The 24,067-nt window shown below is 54.2% G+C and overlaps 1 protein-coding gene across 8 annotated transcripts; it reads left to right on the plus strand.

Moving 5' to 3' along the window:
• Positions 1–2,423: 2,423 nt before the first annotated feature.
• Positions 2,424–23,766, plus strand: PLEKHM1 (pleckstrin homology and RUN domain containing M1). 8 transcript variants are annotated; one of them, XM_088179443.1, is made up of 14 exons: positions 2,424–2,542; positions 3,263–3,699; positions 4,219–4,472; positions 7,579–7,660; positions 9,165–9,412; positions 10,748–11,383; positions 12,561–12,903; positions 15,055–15,289; positions 15,705–16,610; positions 18,145–18,290; positions 18,462–18,655; positions 19,105–19,168; positions 19,595–19,752; positions 22,993–23,766. In XM_088179443.1, exons 4-14 carry the CDS (start codon positions 7,619–7,621, stop codon positions 23,114–23,116), a joined length of 3,096 nt encoding a protein of 1,031 aa, XP_088035569.1. In that variant the 5' UTR covers positions 2,424–2,542; positions 3,263–3,699; positions 4,219–4,472; positions 7,579–7,618; the 3' UTR covers positions 23,117–23,766. The 8 variants fall into 8 exon arrangements, with proteins under 8 accessions (XP_088035569.1, XP_014740325.2, XP_088035573.1 ...); XM_014884839.2 differs by having other exon boundaries at positions 4,219–4,376; XM_088179447.1 differs by having other exon boundaries at positions 4,219–4,376; positions 15,058–15,289.
• The last annotated feature ends 301 nt before the right edge of the window (positions 23,767–24,067 follow it).

Genomic DNA, 24,067 nt, shown 5'->3' on the forward strand with positions numbered 1-24,067 from the left:
GTGTTATCTCCTTGCTATTACTTGAGCAGGAAGTGCCCCAGAGAATTAGCAACAATGAGGAAATGTCATCAGCCCAGGATGAGGTGCCTGTGCCCAGTCACTGCGGTGCACCCCAAGAGCTGGCACATTTATCCCTCTCTGCAGAGAAGGGTGTTACAGGCCAGAGAAGGCAGCAGTACCTCAGCGTTTTCCTCATCCCTTCTGGCAATGCTTCTCCCTGCATTCAATAAAAATGAAGTTTGTTCTCATTCCCCCTGGTGTTGCTGATGTCTTTGGAAAAGCAGTTTCTCTTCTCCCTTATGGCACTGGCCAAATTCAGTTCCAGCTGGGCCCCTGCCTTTCTACCTTTCTCCCTGCATGCCCCAAGAACATCCCTGCCCTTCTCCTGCGGTGCTGCCCTTCTTCCAAAGCTGCGCATTGTGTGTTTGCCCTGAGTGCCAGCCAAAGCTTCCTGCTCAGCCCCTCTGCTTCCTCACCAGCTCGTCTTTGGGCACACGAGCATGGCCTGTTCCTGCCTGTGCCTTCAAGGATTTCTCCTTGCACAATGGCCAGCCTCCCTGGACCCTTGTGCCCCTCAGGACAGTCCCCTGGGAGCCTCTCAAGCAGCGTGGCCCGGGCAGCCCCTCCAACCTGGACGGACCTTTGTCCACACGGGCATTGCTCCAGCCCCAGAGGCCCAGAGCCTCCCCTGTGCTGGGTACAGGGAGCCAGGGAGAAGATTCCCCTGCTGCCTCGAGCAGGGACCTGTTTGTATTCCCCCTGTCTCTTCAGTCTCCTCTTTCTGCCTGCTGGCAATAGTCTATGGATCCTCAGCTTCTTGGGATGTGTCTGTCTGGGACATTTGTCCAATGGGTTCTTCAGAGTGCCTCCACCAGTCCTTCTCACACTCCCTGACACTCATTATCTTTCCACTTTACCTTTCAAATCTGCCACTGGGCGGAGCAGAGGATCTACCTGGTCATACCTCACAGAGGTGTTATTCCTGCCAGCCCAGTGCCACTGCCTGGCTCAACATTCCTGTAGTGTTTTCCCATTCCAACGAGGCCTTCCTGGATGTCTCTTTGGATAACAAAGGAAGAGGCTTTGCAGTAGTGCTTCTAAAACCTCCCAAGCTCCTTGTAGCTTTCCAGCGTCAAGACTTTTATGTTCCAAATGTCTGCTGCAAGGACAAGAGCTCTGGGGGGTTGGTGGGAAAGGGAATGACCCGTGTCCTCCTGCAGGGGCCATGGCACCCGTGTCCCTGTAGTGCTGGCTTGGAGCTGCACAAGCGGCACTGTCCCCTCTGCACCGCAGAGGTTTCCACCTGCTCCTCCTTCCCTTTGCCCTCCTTCACACCCGACTGGCTCCCAGGCTGATGGCTGCATGGTTTTCATTCCCAATGCCCCTGTGCACCCTTGGGAGCTGGACTATGTGGTGGCAGAGAGGGAGCTCTTGGTGGCCCTGGGAACCCCTGGGACATAAGCAAAATGTTCTGAGGTTCTTTGAAAATCTGTGATGGAGAGGAAGAAATATGAGGCAGAGGATGTAGAGCAGGTGATGTCAAGTACCATGTGCTTCCTGTTTTTCCTCACCTCTCCAAATCCTTCCCTTCCACTGTGCTTTCCAGGCTCTGCCCATTTACAACCACTTAATTCAAGCCCAGTGTCTTCCCAGCAAGCTGAAGGGTGTAGGAAAATCTCTTCCTCCACATCCCAGTATCTGGCCAGGTACACAGCTCAGCCAGGGACTAATTTTTCTGGGAATCAAGGGCCTAGCAGATACTTTTAGTACAGGCAATGCCTGCACTTCCTCTTCGGCTATTGTTCTGATGTAGGAACTGCTGATGCTTTCCTTGGAGGCTGCTGCTTTAGTGGCTATATCCCAGGATATTTCATTGGATCCCAGTTCTCTAGCTGTTGTTTCCTTGTAATTTCTTGCTCTTATTTCCTTGTATAACACTTCCTTCGAGGCATTATTCTTGGCTCTTTCCTCACTACTGTTTCCTTTACTATTTCCTTGAATTTCCTTCACTATTAGTTCCTTGCCTTTATTTCCTTGGATGTTGTTTCTCTGCTGTTATTCCAGATAGAAGAAGCCTATGGAAATGCTGTTACTCAGAGACAAGATGCTCTGGCCTGAGCCCTGCCCTACACCCAGCACCCCAAGATCTGGACCGCTGACTGCATAACCCCTCTCTGCAGGGGAGGACGCTGCTGGTGGGTGTCATGCTTAGGACAGCCCAAAGTCCTCTGGGGACTGGGGGGATCCAGGAAGCCCTGAGTGTCCCAAGCAGTCACTGCAGTCCAGGCTCCAGAGCCGCAGCCTTCCCAGGGCCATGAAATCCTGTGCATGCGGTCCATGTGTGTCTAAATGTCTGTCCATGTGTGTCCACATCTGTGTCCAGCTGTGTCCGTGCGTGTCCAGGTTCCCGCGCGCGGCTACGCGAAGTGCCCGCGGTGCGTGGCCTGGCGCCATAGGTCCCGCCCACCCGGTGATGACGTTGAAGGGCGGGGCGTGCGCACTCCAGGCACTTCCGGGTTTCCCGGCCGGAGCCGCGGAGCCGGTGAGCAGGGGGGCCGGGCCTGGCAGGAGGTGCGGGGTGAGGGGGGCCGGGGGGTGCAAGCGGGGCCGGGCCTGACAGGAGGTGCGGGGTGAGGGGGGCCGGGAGGTGTAGGGGGTGCGAGGTTAACGGGAGGTGCGCGGTGATGAGGGCCGTGCCTTGCTGTGCTGACGGGTGCAGAGTGACGGGGTCTAGCGAGGGGTGCAGGGTGACGGGCGCCCATGGGGTGCGGGGTGCTGGGGTCAGCCGGGTTGCAGGCCTTGGGGTCTGGCAGGGAGTGCAGGGTGTTGCAAGCGAGCGCTGCTCCCCCGACTCCCCATGGCCGGGCAGGCCCTGATCCCTCCCCAGCCACCGGATGCCCCCACAGCCACCCCTCCAGCCCCCAGCACAGGCTGCGCTGCCCAGCCAGCAGCCTGGACCTCTCATTCCTCCTCTCCGTGTCCCTCATGAGGGGGACAGCGGGTCAGATATGCCTTTCCAAGAGGCCCCACTGGGGGTGGTTATCTAGTCCTCAATGCACTCCCACCAGCGCTGACACCCCAAATTTCTTGGCTTATTCCTCCCACTAGCCAGAGATCCCAGCACCTGTGGGATCCTTACAGCTTTCCCTGATTTATCATGTGTTATATTCTCAATAAACACGTCTGGGTATTTCTTGTGTAAAATTCTGTGTAAAATGCAGAGATTAAAAAGCCTTTTCCTCACTGCCTGCCTTCCTTGCAGCCACGGCTGTCCCCTTGCCGAGGGATGCGAGCCACCCACCCAGCCGGATGGCACCAGGAACATCTACAGGGAAACTCCAGCGCTGGGAATCCAAAGCATCACAAAAACTGGGAATAGAAACCTGGGAACATCTTGCCTCAACACGCTGGGTCTTTCACAACCTGCTTGGCCCGTGCATGGTGGCTCCAGCAGCTGCAGTACCACAGAAAATCAACCCCAGCTCTCCCTGCGGCTCCAGCAAATTGTAGCCTGGTACAGGAGTAGGTAATAGGCTGAAGGAAATTGCCAGTTTGGAGTGTTTGGGAAGCAAGCACGGTGTCACCGCTGAGGCTGGGAGCTCAGTGGCTGCTCTCTCTCTGCCCTGGCTTCTCCTGGGCCCCCGCAGGGCAGAAGCTGGACGGGTGCATTGGCGGTGACATTTCTCCAGCCACCACCAGGTTTGTCAGCTGTGACAAATAGGGACAAGGGTGGTGTGATGGTCCCATTCCTCACTCCTGCACAACACTGCATGTGTTCCTGCTGTGGGAGTCACAGCATGGCTACCTCGGGCTGGGCACAAGGAAGGAGCCAAAGTTGGACCATGAGGGTCCTGCTGGGGCTCTGTCCTGTTCTAACCCTCACTGAGCTGTTCCCAGGCATTTTGTCCTCCAGTCCCCATGCTATGCCACCGGCTTTCCTGCTCCTGGGCTGTCTCTGGGCCCATCTTGCACTTGGCTCCAGGTGGAAAGCAGGAGCTGTGTTGGAGGAGAGGGTTGTCCCCACAGCAGCCCTTGGACCCACTGTGCTACCAGAGCCCTCATGTCCCCAGGGTGGAGGGTGACTGGCACAGCACTCATGCTTGGAAAATGACTGGCTCTGTGTCCAGGCCTTGAGTCACTGCTCACGCTGCCGTTGTGGGCTGTTGTTTTCCATCCCAGAGCACAGGCAGTGACCTGCTGTTTATTTATAACTCACAGAGCGTCACTTCTTGGGAGACTGAAGAGCCAGGCTCTGGGACAGGGGCTCTGTTCTGCTGGCATGAGCACTGATTCCAGCTGTTCGCAAAGAATCTGTCTGGTTTGCAGCAGTTTGGGAAATCAGCAGCTCTGCTCTCGCACCGTGACTCTTCTCCTGGGTAGGTCGGACTCCCTGCCTGGGGTTGTTCCTCACCTCTTTGCCTTTCCATGTTTCACCCAGGGAGCCTCCAGGGTGGTGACTGCTGGGAAACCTGGTGAGTTTTCTCTGCTGTAGCTGTGCTTGTCTCTGTGTCTGCACATCCATCCTATCTCTTATCTTCCAAGATCACAAGGAAGAGCTGTGGCTTTCCAGGATCTGCCTGGAAGTGCTCCAGGGCCCTCTAGGTCTTTCTACATCCAGTGCCAAGGCTGCTGTTCTGGTTTCCCTGTGTTTCACCTAAGATTTTGTTTGGTGAAATCATCTTCAGAGCTGCTTCCTTGCACTCGTTATGCAGGAAAATGCTGTCTCATAGAAGTGGTGATGTATGGATTCATGGCGCTGGAACAAACTGGTTGGACTGGTCATGGTGGGAGTGGAGAGTCTCGTGGTGAAGGTGGTGGGTTGTCCTCCTCAGCTCTCGCCACCTGCAGGCTCTGGGAGAGGTGATGCTGGCAAAGGAGAATTTTGGGGGAATAACTCTCACTTTATAAAACTTAGTCCATGTCTTTGTAAAACTTAGATGAAGTCTTTGAAAAACCTCTGTTGTCACCTGTTTCCCTGTGACCAGCTCAGGACTCCAGCGTGGTCCTGGAGCTGGAACACCTGCGCTTCCTCCCTGGGCATGAGAAATGCCACCCTGTGTACCCTCTCGAGTCTCCCACCCTCGGGTCTCACTCTCAGATCTCCCTCAAATCTCTCACCCTTGAGTCTTCTCCCACACCTGGGTCTCCTCTTACTCTTGGATTTCCCACCCTTGACTGTCCCATCCTTGGGTCTCCCACCTTCATTGTCTCAGGGGAGATGTGCCTTTTGTCTTCAGGGTGTAGCAGGAGGTGATGGGGAAAGGGGCAGAGGCTGCCTAGCCCTGAGGAGCTGAAACCTCCTGGGTGGAAGGCAGAGATGGGTGTGGCTCCCTGCAGTCCTTGCCAACCACTGCTGCCCCTTCAGGGGCTCCTCACTCTCCCAACCCCTCTAGCAGCCCTTGAGCCAGAGGTTAACTTTCCTGTTCTCCCCCATTTCTGTGTTGCAACACAGGGAGAGGAAATCTTATGACAAGCCGCAGCAAAACCAGTTTCATTTTCTCTGAAATCGTCTGTGAACCCTAGAAACACTGAGCATCTGTCCTGGGTTTGGCCCTAAAGAGTTCTTGTCCTGCTCTCAGCAGGGCCAGCTGCTGGGGTTCCTGCACAGAATGCTCTGGGTCTGGAATGTTCCAGGTCTGTGATGTCTGGATTTGGGCTGCTGCAGACTTGAGCTGCTCTGGGTTTGGGGCACTGCAGATTTGGGCCACTCTGGGTTTAAAGTGTTCCTGATTTGGACAGTGCTGCCTTCAGGACCGGCTGTGGCCATGTAGGAGCTGCTCAGCAAACCTGGTTCTGCCCAGGCTTGGCAGGAGAGGGGCAGGTCGATGCTGCCAGTTCTGTTCAGAGAAAGCTCTGGGGATATTGTGTTGGCTTGGAAATAAAATCTGAGACGTCAGTGCGTTCCAAGCCTGTTGTCTGCTGGAGGCAGATCTAACCCTGTGGCCAACAGCTGGGCTCTCCTTCTCCATTTGGACCGCAAGTGATTCCAGCTTAAGGGAATCGTTTGATAGGACAAGGTAGAATGGTTTCAGACTGACAGAGGAGAGGATTTGATTGGATATTAGGAAGTCAATCTTCCCTGTGAGGTTGGTGAGAGCAGCTGTGGCTGCCCCTGGTTCCCTGGAAGTGTCCAAGGACAGGTTGGACACTGGGGCTTGGAACAGCCTGGGATAGTAGAAAGTGTCCCGGCCCACGATAGGGGGTGGGACTTGCTGGTCCTTAACCAAACCCTTCTAAGATACTATAAATAAATTCCTCTCCAGCCTCTCATATCCTTAGGAAGCTGTGAGCAGTAGCAGGTGCTGGAGCAGCTCTTGGACCTCTTTTCATGCCAGGCCCTGCTGTGTGGGGTGAGGGATCCAGCTGTGTTGGGTGAGGGATCCAGCTGTGCCATGGATGTCTTTCTGGCACCATGTGTTCTGCTCAGAGGCTCCAGGTACAGCTGTGCTTCTTAGATGGCTCTGAGGGAGTAGCAGAGCAGGAAGCCAAGAGTTAGAAGTCAAAGGTCCCTTGTTGTCCCTGCAGTGGCAGGTGACCTGGCCAGGTTGCCCAGACTGCTTGGATCAGTTTTTTGCAGGGTTTTCCATAACAGGAAGGCAATGGTTTTTTCTGTCTCCCACCAAAGCAGCAGAGCAACCCTGGCACCCCCTGCATGGGGAGATGCTGGGGATCATCTGCCTCATGGAGAACCAGAAGCCTTCCAGTAATTAGAGGGGCTTTTAAAAAATGTGGAGAAGGACTTTACATGGGCAGTCAGTGACAGGACAAGGGAGAAGGGGTTTAAACTAGAAATGGAGAATCAGATTGGATACTGGCAAGAAATTCGTCCTGTGAGAGCGAGGAGGCCCTGGCACAGGGTGCCCAGAGAAGCTGTGGCTGCTTCATCCCTGGAAGCATCCAAGGCCAGGTTGCATGGGCTTGGAGCAGCCTGGGGTAGTGGAAGGTGTCCCTGCCTATGGCAGGGAGTTAAAGGGAGGTCTTTAAGGTCCTTTCCAACCCAAACCATCCTGGCATTCCATGATTCTTTCCCATCTCCCCAGACACCTCTGTGCTGATAGGGTCTGTCCCGGCTGGGTTTGGAGCAGCATCACTCCTCTGGCATGTGACAGAGAGCTGAACTGCTGTCACCTATCCCCAGGCTCTGCTGAGGGGTGACATCCCTTGTCCAGGCCACCTAATGCCACTGCCATTTGGTTTTTGGGTGCCTTTTCCAGGCTTAGGCATTCCGGGTGACACAGCCCTGGCCATGCACTGCTGGCCAGACCTGCCTGGCAGCTCCCCCAGCCTGGGGGCTACCTGAAGGCCCCTCACTGGGGTTCATTACTCTGTCCTGTTCTCTTGGTCGTGCTCTATTTTTGCCTGAAACTCTCCTGGTCCCCGGGCATTGTTCCAGGGAATCACGGTACCTTTCCCTGTCAGTCACTCCCAGCTCACATCCCACAGTGTCCTGGCCATGAGCACCTGCAGAATTCCTCAGGACAACATCCATCCCTTTTGGGTGGCACCAGGAGCCCTTGGCCTGGCAGATGAGTGGGGTGGAACCCCTGGGTGCTCAGCCATGCCCTCCTTGTCCTACAGGTGACATGTGAAGGCAGCGCGGGGAGCAGAGGCAGCAGAGATGCATTCCAGCCACCTCGAGGACCCCAAGGAAGCCATCCAGGTGAGCCAGACTCCCTAGTGCTCCCCAGACAACTCCCAGTGCAACTCCAGACAGAGTGCACAGTGGTGGGGACAGGTAGAACTTGTGGGTGCTGCCAGCTGGGATTAGGATTTATAGAGACTAGGTTTATATTGGGATTGGAAAGGGATACTTGATGGTTTGTCTGGGTTGGGGGATTAAATGAAATAAGGGATTAAATCCCACCTTGGCTTTTGAAAGACCTCATGTGGGGCAGGGAAGGTGCTCAGTTCTGGTACCTGGATGGAGTGTTGTCTCCCTCAATTTAGAGTTTCTTCACCCAACTTTGGGTGTCTAAACACATTCAACAAATAAAGTTCAACATCAGCAGTTAAACCCAAGTGTTTTATTCATTCCAGGGATGAATCTGTGTGTGACTGATAAAATCATCTGCACTCTTTATTCTTCTCAGCCCTCAGTGCTCCTCCCATGGAGCAGCAGACCTGGGGAGCAGTTGAAAAGGCTGGAAAACAGCACCCCAAATAAGGAACACTCCCTTGGCTGTTGTCCTTGAGCTACAGCTGCTGAGAATCTTATTTAGATGCTGAAAAAAAAATATCCCAAGCTGGAAATTGAATATGGGTTTGTGCAGCCAACAGAGGCTGGAGTCAAAATCTTCAGAGCCCTGCTCAGGGAACATTCAGCATTTGCTGGGAACGCTGCGTGGTGCTGAAACATGGATTTTGTTTGATTGGAATTTGAGGAGGAATTTGCGGTGTTTTCCAAGTACCTGCTGAGAAATGCAACCTTGATTTAAAATAAGATTAATTGAGATATCCAGGCTCAGCCGCTTTAGGAAAAATCTTCTCCACTGGCGTGAAATTGTTAAATTCACCAAACTCTCTGCTTTCAACTAGTGGGAGAGGAAGTAAAGCTGCTGGAAGGCAAAATTCCCACATCCCAGCTTCAGAACCTATTGAGTCTCTCCAAGGGCAGCAGCAAAACCCCAATGTCATTCCAAAGCCTGCTGTTTTGGGGCCTGTCCCCTGAGTGTTTACCCAGCACAGCTGCTGAGGTCGATGACTTTGATTTCTGCTGACGTGCCCCATGTCACATGCTGCTTGGGCTGACCTGCACGAGTTCAGGGGATCTGTTCCCTCCTCGGAGTTTCTCCTTTCTCACCCACACTTAATCTTTGTGTTTCCCCCAAGAGAGAGCCTGGAGAGAACCTATTCCTTTTTCCCCATTCCCTTAAGCCATTTCCTGTCTGCAGAGGAAACACTGCACACTCTAAAGGCAACCCCAGTTCTGAAGCACCAGCTAAAATTGCATTGCATAAATCATTATTTTTATAACAAAATAAGCCTGATGCCAGGACTGTGAGTCCCCAGCTTGACCAGTTCAGCTGCTCCAAAAGATGAGGATGAGGCAGGAGTCATGTGGTGCTTCACTGTGGATAAGCATTACTGGTTTTGAGCTCTTTTACATTAAATCCTTCCTAGTATTTTTACCTATATAATCCAAATCTACACCTCCTATCTTGCAGCTGATCAAGAAGCAGCTGGTGAATGCCATCAAGGCTCTGCAGAAGCAGTACGTGAGCTCAGACACCGTGGTCACCAGTGATGACGGCAACGCCAACACACTCTGCAGCGCCCTGGAAGCTGTGTTTGTGCACGGGCTGAAGGCAAAGCACATCAAGGCAGAGACTGGGGGGAAAGGGAAGAAATCAGGGGGTCGAGGCCCCCTTCCCCAGCCAGTCTTTTGGGGCCTGCTGAAGAGCATCACGCATCGGTGAGTGGCTCTTGCTGCTGACAGGTATTCACACGTTCAGGTTTATCCCTTCTTTTGGTGCCATCAGATTCAGAGGACAAGGAGGATGGCTCGATGGATAGATGTGTCTCTACCCCATGTGTATGCTCAGTCCCCTCATCTGCAGGGAAGGATGCTCTCATGGGGCTTTGGAGGGCTGCCCAGGACCCTGGGAGATAGAGGTAGCAGAGTGAAGCCCCTGCAGTGCCAAGAGGGGTTGAGCCCCCACATCTCTGCTCAGCGTGTGCTGGGGGTGAGCTGATGTCTCCAAAAAGTTGAGGATTGAAACTGAAAGCACACCCCTTTCTTATTTATTTCTGGGTGCCGGTGGAACCTCAGTGACCACACTGGTCTCCAGCAGCAGCTGCTTATGCACAGCATAGGGATCTGGGCTCTCTCCTGCCCTGGATCTGCTGGGATTGGTTGGCCCCGTTTCCCCATGTCCCAGCAAGCCTTTGAGGAGGTCTCTCCTGAGTGATCACTGTTTACTGGGGTTTTCTAAGCCACTCCCTAAGTCAAGTTCACACACAGTAAATAACAGCCTACACAAAAATTGTTCTGAAAGTCTCATCCAGCTCCATCACCGACTCCTGAATTATGAAAGAGCGGCTGAAAATAACTCTTTCACATGCTATGGGGGATATTTTTGTGCTCTTTGAAGATTTTTTCTTCTGTCTTGAGAGACAGATTAGAACAGAAGTCTTACAAAACCTTTGCTCTGGTTTTTGAGGTGTGTGCAGTGAGCTGGGAGCAGGGAGGAATTGGGGAGCGTGGTGTCGCTGTTGGATTTTAGGGAAGAACAGCTGAATTCAGGAGTTTGGGATTACTTAAGCTCAACCCTAGCCAGGTTGGTTTTTTGGGGCTGCCACAACAGTTTTCGCTGTGTTTTGACGCTTTTAAATTTGAAGTGAGAATTTAGACGTGGTTGTCACCAAGGAGGATTCAGCCAGCACAAACCCTAAAAATACACAAGGACAGCAGGAATTCTTCCCTCTGCGTCCTCGGCCAGTGCAAGCAGTGGATGGGAGATAGGTGGGAGTCAGAGAGAGGAGGGGCAGCCAGAGGTACCACAGAGCTGCCTGGAGTCCTTACCAGCATATTTAGTTTGGGCCATTCAGGAGCCATCTCGCTCCGTGGAAAATCACACTTTCCATGAAGGAGAGAGATTTTCCACAGCTGGTTTTATCCCAGCTCCTGAACTCCCTGTAGCAGAGCAGATTGGGCAGTGACTGATGAAGGCTCTGGCCCTCCTGTACCCCACGATGGACCAAAACGGAGCCGCTTACTCCTGCTCTGTTCTTTTTCATCTTTTCCCAGAAATATTGTCTCGGAGCTGGAACAACTGATGTTTATCAACACGGATGTGGGGCGCTGCCGGGCCTGGCTGCGGCTGGCACTGAACGATGGCCTCATGGAGTGCTACCTGAAGCTTCTGCTGCAGGACCGCACCCGGCTGCACGAGTACTACCAAGCCCCAGCTCTGCTCCTGGACACCGAGGAGTGCGAGTTTCTCCTCTGCTACTTGCAGGGTTTATCATCCTTAACCTTCGAGCTGTCCTACAAGTCAGCAGTTCTAAATGAGTGGACCATCACCCCACTGTCCCTGTCGGGTCTGTGTCCCTTGTCCGAGCTGCTGGAGCCCCTCATGTCCTCGGCCTCTGAACCCCGCAGGAAAGCATCACTGGGCTCCATCTCCCAGTCCTCAGGGTCTGATGAGATCGAGATCCAAGCCCCCGTCCTGCCCATCGGCAAAGCCAGCAGCAAGATCAAGCTCACGTCGTCCTCGCTGAGCCTGAACACCACGAGCTCGTCCCAGCTCTCGTCCAGCCTGGGCTCTGACAGCCTCCCCCCGGTGCCCTGTGCCCGCAGCCCTGAGCGCGGCGAGGAGCCGCTGTCCTGCGACTCCGACCTGGGCACAGCCACCGCTGAGGACCTGGACAGGTCCCTGCAGGAGTGAGTCTCTCCCCACATCTCGTCTCCAAAGGATTTTTTTACACTCTCTGGGCTCTTGTTATTTTCTCTCTATAGGCAGGAAGTCTTTCTCCCTGTTTGCCTCTAACAAGCTCATTTTCCCTTGTTGAAGGAGCTTTTGTTCTCGGCAGGGCCTGTTGAGACCCTGCTGTCACTGAAAATGAGCTCATGGCCACTGAAGAGTGTATGTGTCCTCTTTACCAGGGCAGAAACGTCAAAAAAATGCTGCTCCCTGTTTTCAGGAATGTCACATCTTCCTGGCGTACACTGGGGGATGCTCCAAGGCTTTCCACAGGGGGAAAGAAATGAGTTTGTTCACAGGGAAGGGTTGTAATTTGCAGCTTCAGCAGATCATTCAGAGAGGAAGGTTGTTGGTTTGTCATGCTTGTGATTTATTCCTGCCAAGCATCCAGCACAAAGATTTCCAGGGTTATATAAGCTCTGAGTAATCTGTAAATATTTTGCCTGTCACCTTTAGAGTGTGACTCTGAGGGAGCCAAGCCTCAGGGTGATGCCTCTTCCCAGTCTTCAGAAGGGTTGGAGCTGTAGACTGTGCTTCCCCATCTATAACAACATAATTCTCTACTTCCAGGATTTTGCATCTTCCAATGATCCTGGAAAAACCTGCCTTGATTGGATTCAATTCGTGATGGAGACACTTCTTTGAGTTTTAATCTTGGGCTGGTTTAATTCCGGGGCTGGCAGCGGAGTGGGACCACAGGAACAGCCGATCCTCTGGCCAGGCTCCACTGTTAATTGCTCATTAGTGATAACAGTTGGAATTTGGCATATAGCCCAAGGCTGGATCCACGTCCAGGAGCTGTACATGGGGCTGGGGCTGTGGGGAGCACCCAGTGCTGTCCCTCCATCCACCAAATTAAACCCCATTAATGGAAATAATTGGGAAATCCTCCCTTCACAGGCAGGGTCCCGCTCTGTGCCGTGGGGCTGGCAGTGCTCTGTGGGGCACAAATCTCACATTTTTCTGTTGGCATCACTGGGATTTTCCAGCCACACCGTGCTGCCATCTCACAGAGGCCAGCAGTGACACTGAACACTTTTTACATGGTTCAGTTTGCAATAACGGAGGGGAGAGAGGGTTCAGTTATTGGATTTGGTTATTGAGCTGCCTTCAAACCAATCACTTTTCTACTTCAAGGGTGTTGTCTGAGTTTAGCAAAGCCAGGCCAAGCCCGGATGCCCCGGAGGGACAGCTGCTCCCCACCGTGCTGGATTGCTCTCCCCGGCCTCCCCCAGTATCGCCCGCCCGCCTGGCACCGACCCATGGAACACACCAGGAGCCTCTCCCCGGCACTGACATCTCTGCTTGGACAGGAGATCCCACACCCCTCGGCCGTGGGGATGGAGATTCCAGCAGCACGTCCGGAATTCCGGCCCCTCGGGATGGTCCGGGCAGAGCAGAGAGCGGTGACAGCGAGGGGAGCCAGGCTGTCCACAGCCCCACAGCCCAGCACCTGCTCTCCCCCCTGCTGGGGTGTCCGGTAGGTGCTACAGCTCCCTCCCTTCCCATCTCCTTGGGTTTGTACCCAGTGGTAAAGGGAAATAAAACTAGGGACAGCTCAAATAGGCACTGCTTTTCTAGAATCAGGGAATCTCAGAATGGTTTGTGTTGGAAGGGACCTTAAAATTCATCTAGTTCCAGCCCCTGCTATTGGCAGGGACACCTTCTGCTAGACCAGGTTGCTCCAAGCCCCAACTAACCTGGCCTTGGACACTTCAATGTATAGATTTCTCCAAACTCCCATCTTCCATGCTGCTCCCACTTGGTTATCAGTGATGATTCCCACCCCATGGAGCTGTGGCCATGCAGCTGCTTCAGGAGAAACTAGTTCAAAGTCTCTATTCCCTGGTGAAAGAGGCACCAAAGCTTTTGTAGCTCTGCCTGGCCTGTCAGTCATCCCTCTCAGGAGCAGCTGCAGCAGGAAGTTTTGGGTTTGTTAGGGATATCTGGAGAGGGGTGAGCTCTCATGCAAATCTGACTGTGGGCTGTGTGCAAGCGATAAAACGAGGTTCTCATGGGGACTTTTCATTTATGATCCACCTAAGAGGAGGGAAAAGGGTTGACTGGACAAGAAACAAACTGGTTTCCCAATGGGAAAATCCTCCTGCAGCACATCTGTTCCCAGAGTGGGATGGCATTCCCGGGTGCTGGTGTTGAGCAGCAGCGGATTTCCCCTGCTGCTACCAGGGGCTGATCCACATCCACTGGCTTCTGCTTTTAGGAAATTCTTTGAACAGCCCTGTCCTCTGTCTAATTTGTTACTGACTGTTCCATCCTGGTTCCCATTGTTTCCATGCTGGTTCCCATCCTTCCCATGCTGGTGAGGGTAGGATATACCTCACACCCCCCAGACCATTTCTCCTTTTGCTCTCTGCTCCTCTCAGTTCCCTCCCGCTTATCCCATTTCCGCTGCTTCCTCGTGGCCCAGAGCCAGTTTGACCTAATCTATGTATAACATACTGTGTCAACAGGAAATTCCCTCTGCTCTCCATGACTCATGGAGCAACCTGCGTTCCTGCCCCAGGAGTAATGCAGGAGCCGCCACCCGTGATCCTCCCCGCAGGGTGGTGACAGCTCTTCTGCTGTCACTTCAGTTATTATTCAAAATGAAAGGCCCTTGTAAGGCTTCGAAGGGGAGTTGAAAGGACATTCCTGTTGGGATGCAGCTCCGGAAGGGTCTAGGAAAGCTGCTTCCTTGTGCCAGGGCACTGAGCTGGGTGGCTTTTTCTTCCTGGCGTTTGCTCAGAGACTTTGTCCCAGAATCATGCTCCTTTCAGGAGTAATTTCTTCACTGAAAGGGTGGTCAAGCACTGAAAGGGAGTGCCCAGGGAGGTAGTGGAGTCCCCATCCCTGGAGGCGTCCAAGGAATGCCTGGACATGGCACCCAGTGCCCTGGTCTGGTTGCTAAGGTGGGGATTGGGCACAGATGGGACTCGAACGTTTTTTTCCCTTAATGATTTTGAGATTCTTGTAGCCAGAAAAGTTCCTGGGGAAGCTACAGCCATATTTTTTTCAACCCCTCCTGGTACAAAGGCTTCTGCTTTCCCTGCCTTATTTTTCCCCTGCACAGCCCAGCATAGGTCTGTATTAACCATAGGTCTCTATTTCACCCCGGATATCTCTGTGCCTCTCTCCATCTCTGTTCTTCCTGGTGCTGCTGCTGCAGCTTGTGGCCTTCCATGGCAGGGCTGGATTTTCACACCCATCAGTAAAACTCCATGGACCTGTGGTCACTGCAGGGAATGTGCTCTCGTTCCACAGTGTTTTTGGGGGGAGAGAACAGATTAATTTTGGACTTTTTTATCTGACCAGAATACAGTCCCAGTATTTTCCAGCTGTTGACACAGTTCCTTGAATCATTCTCTGATTGGAGGGAGCAGAGGAGCCATCCACCTGAGAATGGCCAGAAAAGCAGTCAGTCGTGGAATGGTCTGGGGAGGAGGGAGCCTTAAAATTCATCTCATTTCCAGCCTCCTGCCATGAGCAGGGACACATTCCATTAAATCCACACATCAGTGCCTGGGATTTGGACTGTGCAGGAGCAGCCCCTGAGGAGGGGTTGCTGTGGATGTGTGTGTTTGAGAGGCACAGATGTTTGATGAGCTTAATAATTCATAATATTTCTTAACAGAAGAGCTGGATTTCAGAAGATGATTTCTACAGACCTTCCCCGGGGGAGAGCAGCAGGAGCACGGCCGACACCAATGGCTTCGGGCCAGAGGGGGACAGCAAGGAGCCAGCCCCGGGACTCATCAGTGCTCTGGACTTGGAGAGGCTCTCAGTGCCATCGTCGGACACTGGGAAGCCCAAAATGTCCCCAGAGCGGGAGCAGAAGGGCTTCAGCGTGGTGCACCGCAGACAGATGGGTACATGCTGCCTCCTGCTGCCCTTGCGCTTGGGGGCTGCTCCAGGTGGGGATGGGCTGCTGGAGAGAGCCATTGGCTGGTGTGAGCTGATGGCAGCACTGGGAGCTACAGGAGACACTGGAGTAGCTTCCCAAGGCATTGCTGAGCCCAGGGAAGGTCTGGTGGGAAGCATTTCAGTGAGAGAGGATCTGTCCAGCCTGGGGGACACCTTTACTTGTTCCCAGCCTCAAAACCCAAATGCAGGGGGACGGTGATGGAGACCGAGGTTCTGTCAGCTCCTGCCCCAGTCCACCATGTATCAATACTGGCTCTCACCTCTGCTGTGCCTCTGGGTGCTTGCTTTGAGCCCCTCTTGGCTTTCCTCTCCCCACTAGCTTCCCCTCTCTGACTTAAACTGAGCTATCTCTTGCCCCAGGTCTTTCCAACCCTTTCCGTGGGCTGCTGAAGCTGGGCACCCTGGAGCGGCGAGGAGCCATGGGGATTTGGAAGGAGTTCTCCTGTGAGCTGTCCCCACTGGAGCTGCGGCTCTTCCTGGACCACGAGGACCGGATCTGTGTGGAGACCTACTCCCTGCTGCGCTGCGAGTCCCTGGCGCTGACCCACTCCGACGGCCGCTTCGAGCTGGTTTTCCTGGGGAAAAAGCTCTTCCTCCGAGCCCCTTCCCGGGATGAGGCCGAGGACTGGCTGGACAGGATCCGTGAGGCACTGCGCAAGTGCCGGCCGCAGCTGGAGGAGGAGGACTGGGAGACTCTGGAGTATTCCGAGAATGGAGGCGAAGCCCAGCCTGCTCAGGGCGATTCCAGTGCTCTCCAGTACAGTGACGGGCCTGGGAACAGCTTGGACTGGACTCCAGCTCCAGAAGCAGAGCTGGATGCCATCAAAGAGGCTGTTCTGTACATGGATGTGGACAAAACCTGGGTCCCGTTTATTTTTTCCCTGTCTCTAGAAACTCTGAAGTGCTTTAAAATCAGAAACAATGACAAAATTTTAAGCAACAGTTATGGCATAGAGACCATCCAGGACATCCTTCCAGACACGAGCCTGGGGGGACCCTCCTTCTTCAAGGTGATCACCTCCAAGGCTGTGCTGAAGCTGCAGGCTGAGAATGCAGAGGAGGCGGCCTCGTGGCGGGAGCTGGTCCGAGAGGTGCTCATGTCCTACCTGGAGAGTGCCGAGGAGGCGCTGACCCTGGGGGGCAGCTTGGATGGGCACTCCCAGGTCGTCCTGAAGAACATTGTGAAGGAAAATGGCTTCTTGTTGCAGTACCTCGTGGCCATCCCCATGGAGAAGGGCCTGGACTCACAGAGCTTCATCTGTGCAGGTACAGAACCGTGGAATTGTTTGGGTTGGAAGGACCCTAAAGCCCATCCAGTGCCACTCCCTGCCAAGGACAGGGACACCTTCCACTATCCCAGGGTGCTCCAATCTCTGACCAAGCTGGTCTTGGACACCCCCAGGGATGGGGCAGCTGCAGCTTCTCTGTTTTCCCAGGAATCCCAGCAGCACAAGATCCCCTTGGTGGGGCTCCATGTCCCCAGTGAGGAAAACCTTTGGTGTCCTATGGGCACAGGGTGAGCCCCCCATGCTGAGTCCTGATCCCAGCCTAGTCCAACTGGGATGTTACTGGGCTCCCATTTAAGATGCTTTTGGTACAGACAGAGGGAAACTGGGGTTGAAGCAACCTTAGGTGGATCAGGAAGCTCAGGACTCTCTTCGTGGGCATTTTGAGGCCCCAGCCTGTGGGGAAAGTGCAATCTGGAGCAGTTTTTCCTGTAAGGCAGCACAGGAGCAGGGATTGCCATGGGTGTGACGGGCTGATTTTGCAAAACAATCATTTATCCTTCCCCTGACACCTGTCGGCACGCGGGGAGATTCTGGTGGCACCTCCACTGACCTCCATGGGAGCTGTAATTTGCTCTTTACCTTGCTGAGTTAATTAAGTTTCAGATTTCTCTCCTGCTTCAATTATATTTCTTGTACCCTCCAGCAGGTTGGTTTTTTCTTTTAATCTCTCTCCTTTTTTATATGATTTTTTTCTGGTCTATTTGGTCTCTGCCTTCCCTTCCAGGCCCTGTCCTGCATCTTCCACCTCCCCACAGCTGGAAGCCACGAGCCAAAAAAACAAATTCCCAATTTTCTGTGTAGGTTTTCTTTAGGGATCTGCCTGCCCTGCTTTCAACCCCCTCCCAGCCTGACACCCAATATGTTCCCTTCCATCTCAGAGTAATGAGCAATAAAGGCTGGTTTTTCTTATTAATTCAGAAAGCAACACGTGATCTCCATGAATATTTTGGGGGGATGAGCTCCAGCTACTCCAGAATGCAATGTTATGGGGTAGTGAAGCCAAGATGAGTTCCCCATTGGTATAATAAAGGTGTTTTGAGGTTAATCCATCCTGATCTCATCCCTTACAGATCAGGTTTTCATACCCTGTGACAGCAGCAGAAAAGGAAAGGACTGAGTGAAGGCAAAATAGTGCAAAGCTACTGGTGGAGATGATGGGACAGCAAGAGGGATTTAAGTTCTTCCCTAAACCACTGGGATGTTGCCAGAGTTCACTTTTTCTATTGAAAAAACCCAAACCTTGATGGATAAAAATGGATTCTCAGATAGTTCAACCTCCTTTTTATGGAGAAAAAGTGAAGCAGCAGCTGTTGAACCATCATAGGCTTAAATCCATGAGGAGGGGGCTGGAGGCCTCACACTAAATGTCCTACAGGTGCTTTAGCTGGTCTCTACCCTTTCCCCAAACTTCATTGTTCAATGCCATGCTGCCAGAAGTTTCTCCCCCATGCCAGCAGTGGTGGGCAGAGGCTGTGGGCAGCACAGTCCCCTCTCACACCCTGCTCCCGCAGGCTGCTCCCGCCAGATCGGCTTCTCCTTCGCCAGGCCCAAGCTCTGCGCCTTCTCCGGGCTCTACTACTGTGACAGCTGCCACCGGGATGAGGAGACCGTGATCCCCTCCCGCCTCATCCACAACTGGGACCTGACCAAGCGAGGGGTGAGTCCTGGGCTGGGGCCGTGCAGGGAGCAGGGAAACACTCCAGCATCTGCTTCCTGAAGGTCCATCTGGGCATTCTCTGGGCTGCAGGTGCCTGCTCCAAACCTCCCTCCAAGCTCTGGGGCTGCTCTGTGGTCTTGTGTCCACCTGTCCCCTCTCTTTATGCCCCAGGTGTGCAAGCAGGCCCTGAAGTTCCTCACACAGATCCGAAACCAGCCGCTGATCGATCTGAAGCTGGTCAACGAGAGCCTCTATGAGCACGTGGAGAGGATGGGCCGGATCCTGCGCATCCGGGAGCAGCTGAAGCTGCTGGGGGATTATCTCATCATGTGTCGCAGTGGTGCCCTAAAGGAGATCAGCAAGCGGTGAGAGCCCTCCCGGGTTGACATTCCCCTCTCTTGGCACCCTGGTGGTCTCCTGGTCCCCCCTCCTCACTCATCACTCACCATGGGAGCAGAGAGCGGTGCTGCCAAGGCTCAGGCTGTTTTTTCCCTCCATATCATCTGCTCTAAGGAGTTATCCGTCTCTTGGCTGGGTCAGCACAATGAGCTATGACTCAGGAAACACCTTCCTGGCTGGGGAGCTTCTGGCTGGACAGGAAACACCTGGCAAAATAGATGAGATATTTATTTTCTTTTTTCCCCCCCTTTGAAATGCTCTCACATGATTTCCAGTGGCAGGATTTGGGATGTGAAAATGGGCTCTGCAGTGATTCACTTCAAGAGGCTGCTTCATCCAGGCTCATCCTTGCTCCAAAGCTGTTGGAGGTGCAGTGGAGACCATCTATGCCCTTCCTCTCTATGCTTCTTTGCAGACTTGATCACAGGCATTACCTCCTGGAGTGTCCCCACAAATACAGCGTGGCTGATCTGAGGCAGGTGAGAGCTGTGCATGGTCATAGAATCACAGATTGGTTTAGGTTGGAAAACCCAAAGATCACCCAGTCCCACCCTCTGCTATCCAGTTCCACCTCCCACTAGATCAGATTGCTCCAAGCCCCCGGCCCAGTTGTTGGGGTTTTCCAGGTGAAAGCATCCCGGTGTCTGTGGAGATGCCACATGCTGGTCCTTCAGCAGGACATTCCTAACAGTTGGGTTTTTCAGTAATTCCCAAGCCAGGAGCCCCATCCTGGCAGGTTGTGGGTGCTGCTTTCAGCAGTCCAGCGTCCCATTGCACCCCAGGTATGTGGGGTGGGGGTTGTTTGGAGGACAGCCCTGCCTTCAGGTGGAGCCCAAAGCATGGGTGTGACACAGCAAACCCCGCTGGGGCCGAGCTCCAGGAGCGCTGACCCCTGTGTTCCCCAGATCGCCGACGGCGTCTTCGAGACCTTCCTGCAGTCGCTGCTGCAGTTTGCATCCCACCACGTCTACAGCTGCGACCTGTGCACCCAGCGGGGCTTCATCTGCCAGATCTGCAACAGCAGTGACATCATCTTCCCCTTCGAGTTTGACACTACCACCAGGTGAGTGCCACCCCTGCCCCATCCCACTGCAGCCAGGACACCCAGGAGCACAGCTGGGCTTACTCCAGGAGCCCCAGCCAACCCCTAAGTTCTGCTCAGGGTCTGTGAACAGACCCCACTTCCAAGGCATGTGGGGAATTGGAAATGGATCTGAGGTGGTTGTGCATTCTCATGATGCCCACGACCTTGTGGTTCCCATGTCCTCAGCCATGAGAACCATATTGTGGTGCCCATTTCGTCATGGGAGCTGCCTCCTCATTGTGCCCATGTCGCCATCCTTGTGGTTCCCCCATCATTGTGGAACTCATCCTCACCATGCCCACAGCCTAATGCCCGTGTCCTCATGGAACCTCTCAGCTCCAGGATGCTCCAAACCAAATCCAGGCTGTTTGAGGCAGGAGCAGATCATCCTGACAGAGCCAAGATGTCACCAAGAGAGGTGGCTTTGAAGACTGAAGATGCAGAGCCACCAGCACCTTGCTGTCAGCCATCAAAGGCCTTACTGGGTGCTAGGACAGCCAAGGGGCTGGAGGGAGGAGGAGGAAGGTTCTGCATGTCCCTGTCTTGCTCACCTGGCCAGTGCCTCTTCCACTCAGGGTCACTTGACCCCTTGCAGGGGCTGCAGGAGGGAAGGGGGGAAGCAGCAGTGGGACTGTCCTACATTCGTCTACAGCCACGGAAGGAAGGACAGGCACATGGACACATTTCATAGAATGCTAAAATGGTTTGGGTTGGAGGGACCTTAAAGCCCATCCAGTGCTGCCCCCTTCCATGGGCAGAGACACCTTCCAAGGCCTGTCCAGCCTGGCCTTGGGCACTTCCAGCAATGGTGCAGCTACAGCTTCTCTTGGAGCAGAGATGGATGGGGGACAGCACTGTGGGATGTGCTGGGAGAGGCCGAGGATGTTCCCAGTAGGAGAGGGGTGATACTGGCTCTCACTGGGGTTTTCCCCTGCCCACATAGCTTCCATCTCTCACAGGCAGAGGGACCTGTCCTGCAGTGGGGTCAGCTGTAGGTTGGAGTGCAGCAGCTGGACAGCAGTTGGAATCAGGATGGGGATGGTTCTAGAGGGGAACTCTTAGCCCCACCACCATCAGGGTTTGCTGAAGAAGTCAAACCCTTCCAGCCCAGAGCCTGCTCCATTGTAGGTGGAGACATCCACATCTCCATGGTTATGTCATAGAATCATGGAATCATTCAGGTTAGAAAAGTCGTGTAAGAACATCAAGTCCAGTTCCCCCAGCTTTGCCAAGGCCACCACTGAGCCATGTCTGCAGGTGCTACATTGACACAGCTTTTAAATCCCTGCAGGGATGGGGACTCCACACCACTTGCCTGGGCAGCCTCTGCCAGAGTTGGACAACTCTTTCAGTTTAGAAATTTTCCATCATATCCAACCTAAACCTCCCCTGAGGCAACTTGAGGCCGTTTCCTTTTGTGCTGTCTTAGCCTTTTTGGCATTGAGCACAATGCTGGCAGAGACACTTCACAGGCTCATGGGCTGCATGGCCTCTTTTTGCCTGGCAATCCCTAAAAGTGAGCGGCAACACCCAGAACCTGCAGAAAATACCGAGGATACCGGGATCCGTGGGTGCTCCATGTGTTCCAGGGCTGCGAGTATTTCCGTGGAGGAGGAGCAGCGCTGCTCACTCCCCTCCCTGCTACAGGGACAGCACTGAGCTCGTTATCGAGGACAACAACATCCCCAGGGGACCGATTTTCCCTGGAAAAAGAGCAGCCGGGCTCTGGAAAGTGCTGGCACGCAGGGCTGAGCTGGCTGGCGGCCGGCCGGAGGTCTCGTGTCCCGTGCAGCCGAGCTCTGAAGTTTGTTGACGTCTTTCTTTCTCACCCTGACGGAGGAGGTTGTGCAGTAGGAAAGCGGCTCAGCCGACATGCTCGGAGAGTTAAACGCAGCTTCCTGCTCCACTGCCCGCCCCGGGGCCGCTGGGTCACACCGGCACTCGCTGCAGGATTTGTCTGCAACGCCTCAAACAATGATCCCGCCAGCGCAGGACCCTCTCCTGCTCCGACAGCTCGGGGGAGGTGGAGGCAGGAGATGCCACTTCTCACTGAGAACCACACCGGGTGAAACCCGGCTTCCCAAATACCCCCACAAATGGGGAGCAGCTGCTACCGCTGCTGATCCAGAGAGGCCACGTGGATGTGTTCCACCAGGGAAATGCGTTTTTTCCACCCCAAGTCCTGCCTGTCCATGCACAAGCCTTTCCCTGTCCCGAGTCCCTCATGGTTTGCAGCTCCTCTCTGGAGCAGGATTTGGCCCCAGCTGTGATGCTGTGGTCCCTTTACTGGCACTGACAGGTGTTTCTCCGCCTCTGTCCCACACATCCTTTAGGGCATTAAGGTGTTTTGTGCTGTTCACACATGGATTGTGCACCAGGTATTTACACAGTAAAGGTAAATCCCACTGCCCCGCTGGCATGTGGCTGAGCCACATTTTACTGCCACTGATGAGTTGGGGTTCACAGCCCAAAAATTGACCTAAGCCCTTATAGCAGGGACGTTTCTTCTAGTGACTGAGCAGTGAAACCCCTGCGCGAACTGCGGTCCTTCGCCGGGTGTCACATTCCTGCTGCTGCTGAGGCAGATCAGGGAGCTCTGACACCTCCACAAAGCCACCTGCTAAGGGGCAGCTCCCTCCTGGCTGCCTGTCCCTTCCCTGCAGCTTCACCATCCCCACAGTCTCCCTGCCACATGCAGGTCCTGCTGTCAGGGTGGGCATCTCCCACCCCAGTCACGGCAAGCAGAGGGTTCCTAATAGCGATGCTGTCACAGGGGTTGGTGATGAGGGATCATGTCAGGAGTTGGTATCACGAGATTGCTTTCAAGGGATCAGTGTCACCAGGGTCAATGTCCAGGGTTTGGTGTCGCAGGGTGTTGTTACACCCTCAAAGCTGCACTCGGTGCTGGGAGAGCAGGGCACAAACCTCAGCTCAAACCTCACTCCTCTCTCTCTCACACACTGGCAGCACCCACCACACTCCTTCCGGCCGAGCTGCTGCACTCAGAGCTGCTGGGGTGGATGAGGAGTTGCTCTGGGGTTCCACCCGAGCAGCTGCTGCTCCTGCGCTCAAGGCTTACTGAGCCAGGGCTGCAGCTCTGCTCAGCAAGTGCTCGAAACACACCAGGACAGGGAAGTGTCCCCTGCATCAGTGGGGGAAGTTTGGTCTTAGCTCTGACATATCAACACAGTGGGTTTGGTTTTTTCCTTCTTTTCCCAGGTGCAGTGAATGCAAAACCGTCTTCCACCGAGACTGCCATGCCCGAGCCCTGTCGTGCCCACGGTGCGAGCGGCGGCAGCAGTACCAGCGGCGGCTGGAGGCCAGCACGGAGCCCAGCCTGTAGCCTGGCACTGACCTCGACACTGCCCTCAGGATGGGGATGGCGGGAGGGACAGAGCAGAGCCCCCCTCCCTGCCTGAGAGCTCATCCTGCACCTGGCCCTGCCCTGGGGATAGGGACAATGTGGGGTGGGTGCTCCTGCCCCACAGAGGGACCTTCTGCCCACCCAGGGCTAAAGAATGGGGCTGGAAAAATCCATCCTCCTTCACACTAACCAGGTGCTGTTCCCTGTCACCCTCCTGGTGCCAATGTCCCCTCCCAGTGGAACCCAGCGGCTCTTCAGGGTGTCATCTCAGAATTCCAGTCAAGGGTGTGGAGAACTGACATTGATCAAAGCTCTAGTTTTTTAGGATACTGAAAACTGGTATTTTTTTACATGGTGGTTTTGCACAACTGGGCTGCTCTGGGTGGTGGACCCACGCAGGGAGGGGACAAAGTGACACTTGTGCCTTTAGGGACCTGCACTCCCCAGGGGGACCGTGGGTGCCCGAGCATCTCCCGCTCAGAGAGCCCAGCCAGGGCCGTGGCCTCCAGGAAGAGCTGGGGAGAGCTGGCCCACTCCTCCCTGCTTACTGCTGCTCATCCTCGGGAGAAATTTTATTTTCTTTTAACCCCTCCCCACGCAAGAATAATTAAAAGTCTATTTAACAACAAGTGAAGCGATTTCTGAGTTTGCTTCTCCACAGTGGGACCTCATCACAGTTTGAACCTGACACTGTGTCTGTGGGAAGAGGGTTGGGAATGGGGATGCTGCCTGTCCCTTGTCCTCTGCCCTCCATCCTCCCTGCCCATTCCCCATCCTTCTTGCCCATCCTCCATCCTCCAGGGTTTCGCTTGGGCAAGTGGTTGGGGGGGTCCCTGCCCCATTTTCCTTCCCAGCTACTCCCCACTGGTGTCAGCCTTTCTCACTGTTGTTTTCGCCACCACTCATGTTCTGGAAGGACTTGGGATGTGT

Source organism: Sturnus vulgaris, chromosome 27 (assembly GCF_052056855.1).
Source record: "Sturnus vulgaris isolate bStuVul1 chromosome 27, bStuVul1.hap1, whole genome shotgun sequence".
Classification (NCBI taxonomy): Eukaryota; Metazoa; Chordata; class Aves; order Passeriformes; family Sturnidae; genus Sturnus; species Sturnus vulgaris.

Coding starts and splice junctions, on each gene's coding strand:
- PLEKHM1 (XM_088179443.1), top strand. CDS start 7,619: ATGCATTCCAGCCACCTCGAGGACCCCAAGGAAGCCATCCAG. Junction 7,661..9,164: donor ACCCCAAGGAAGCCATCCAG/GTGAGCCAGACT, acceptor CCTATCTTGCAG/CTGATCAAGAAGCAGCTGGT. Junction 9,413..10,747: donor CTGAAGAGCATCACGCATCG/GTGAGTGGCTCT, acceptor ATCTTTTCCCAG/AAATATTGTCTCGGAGCTGG.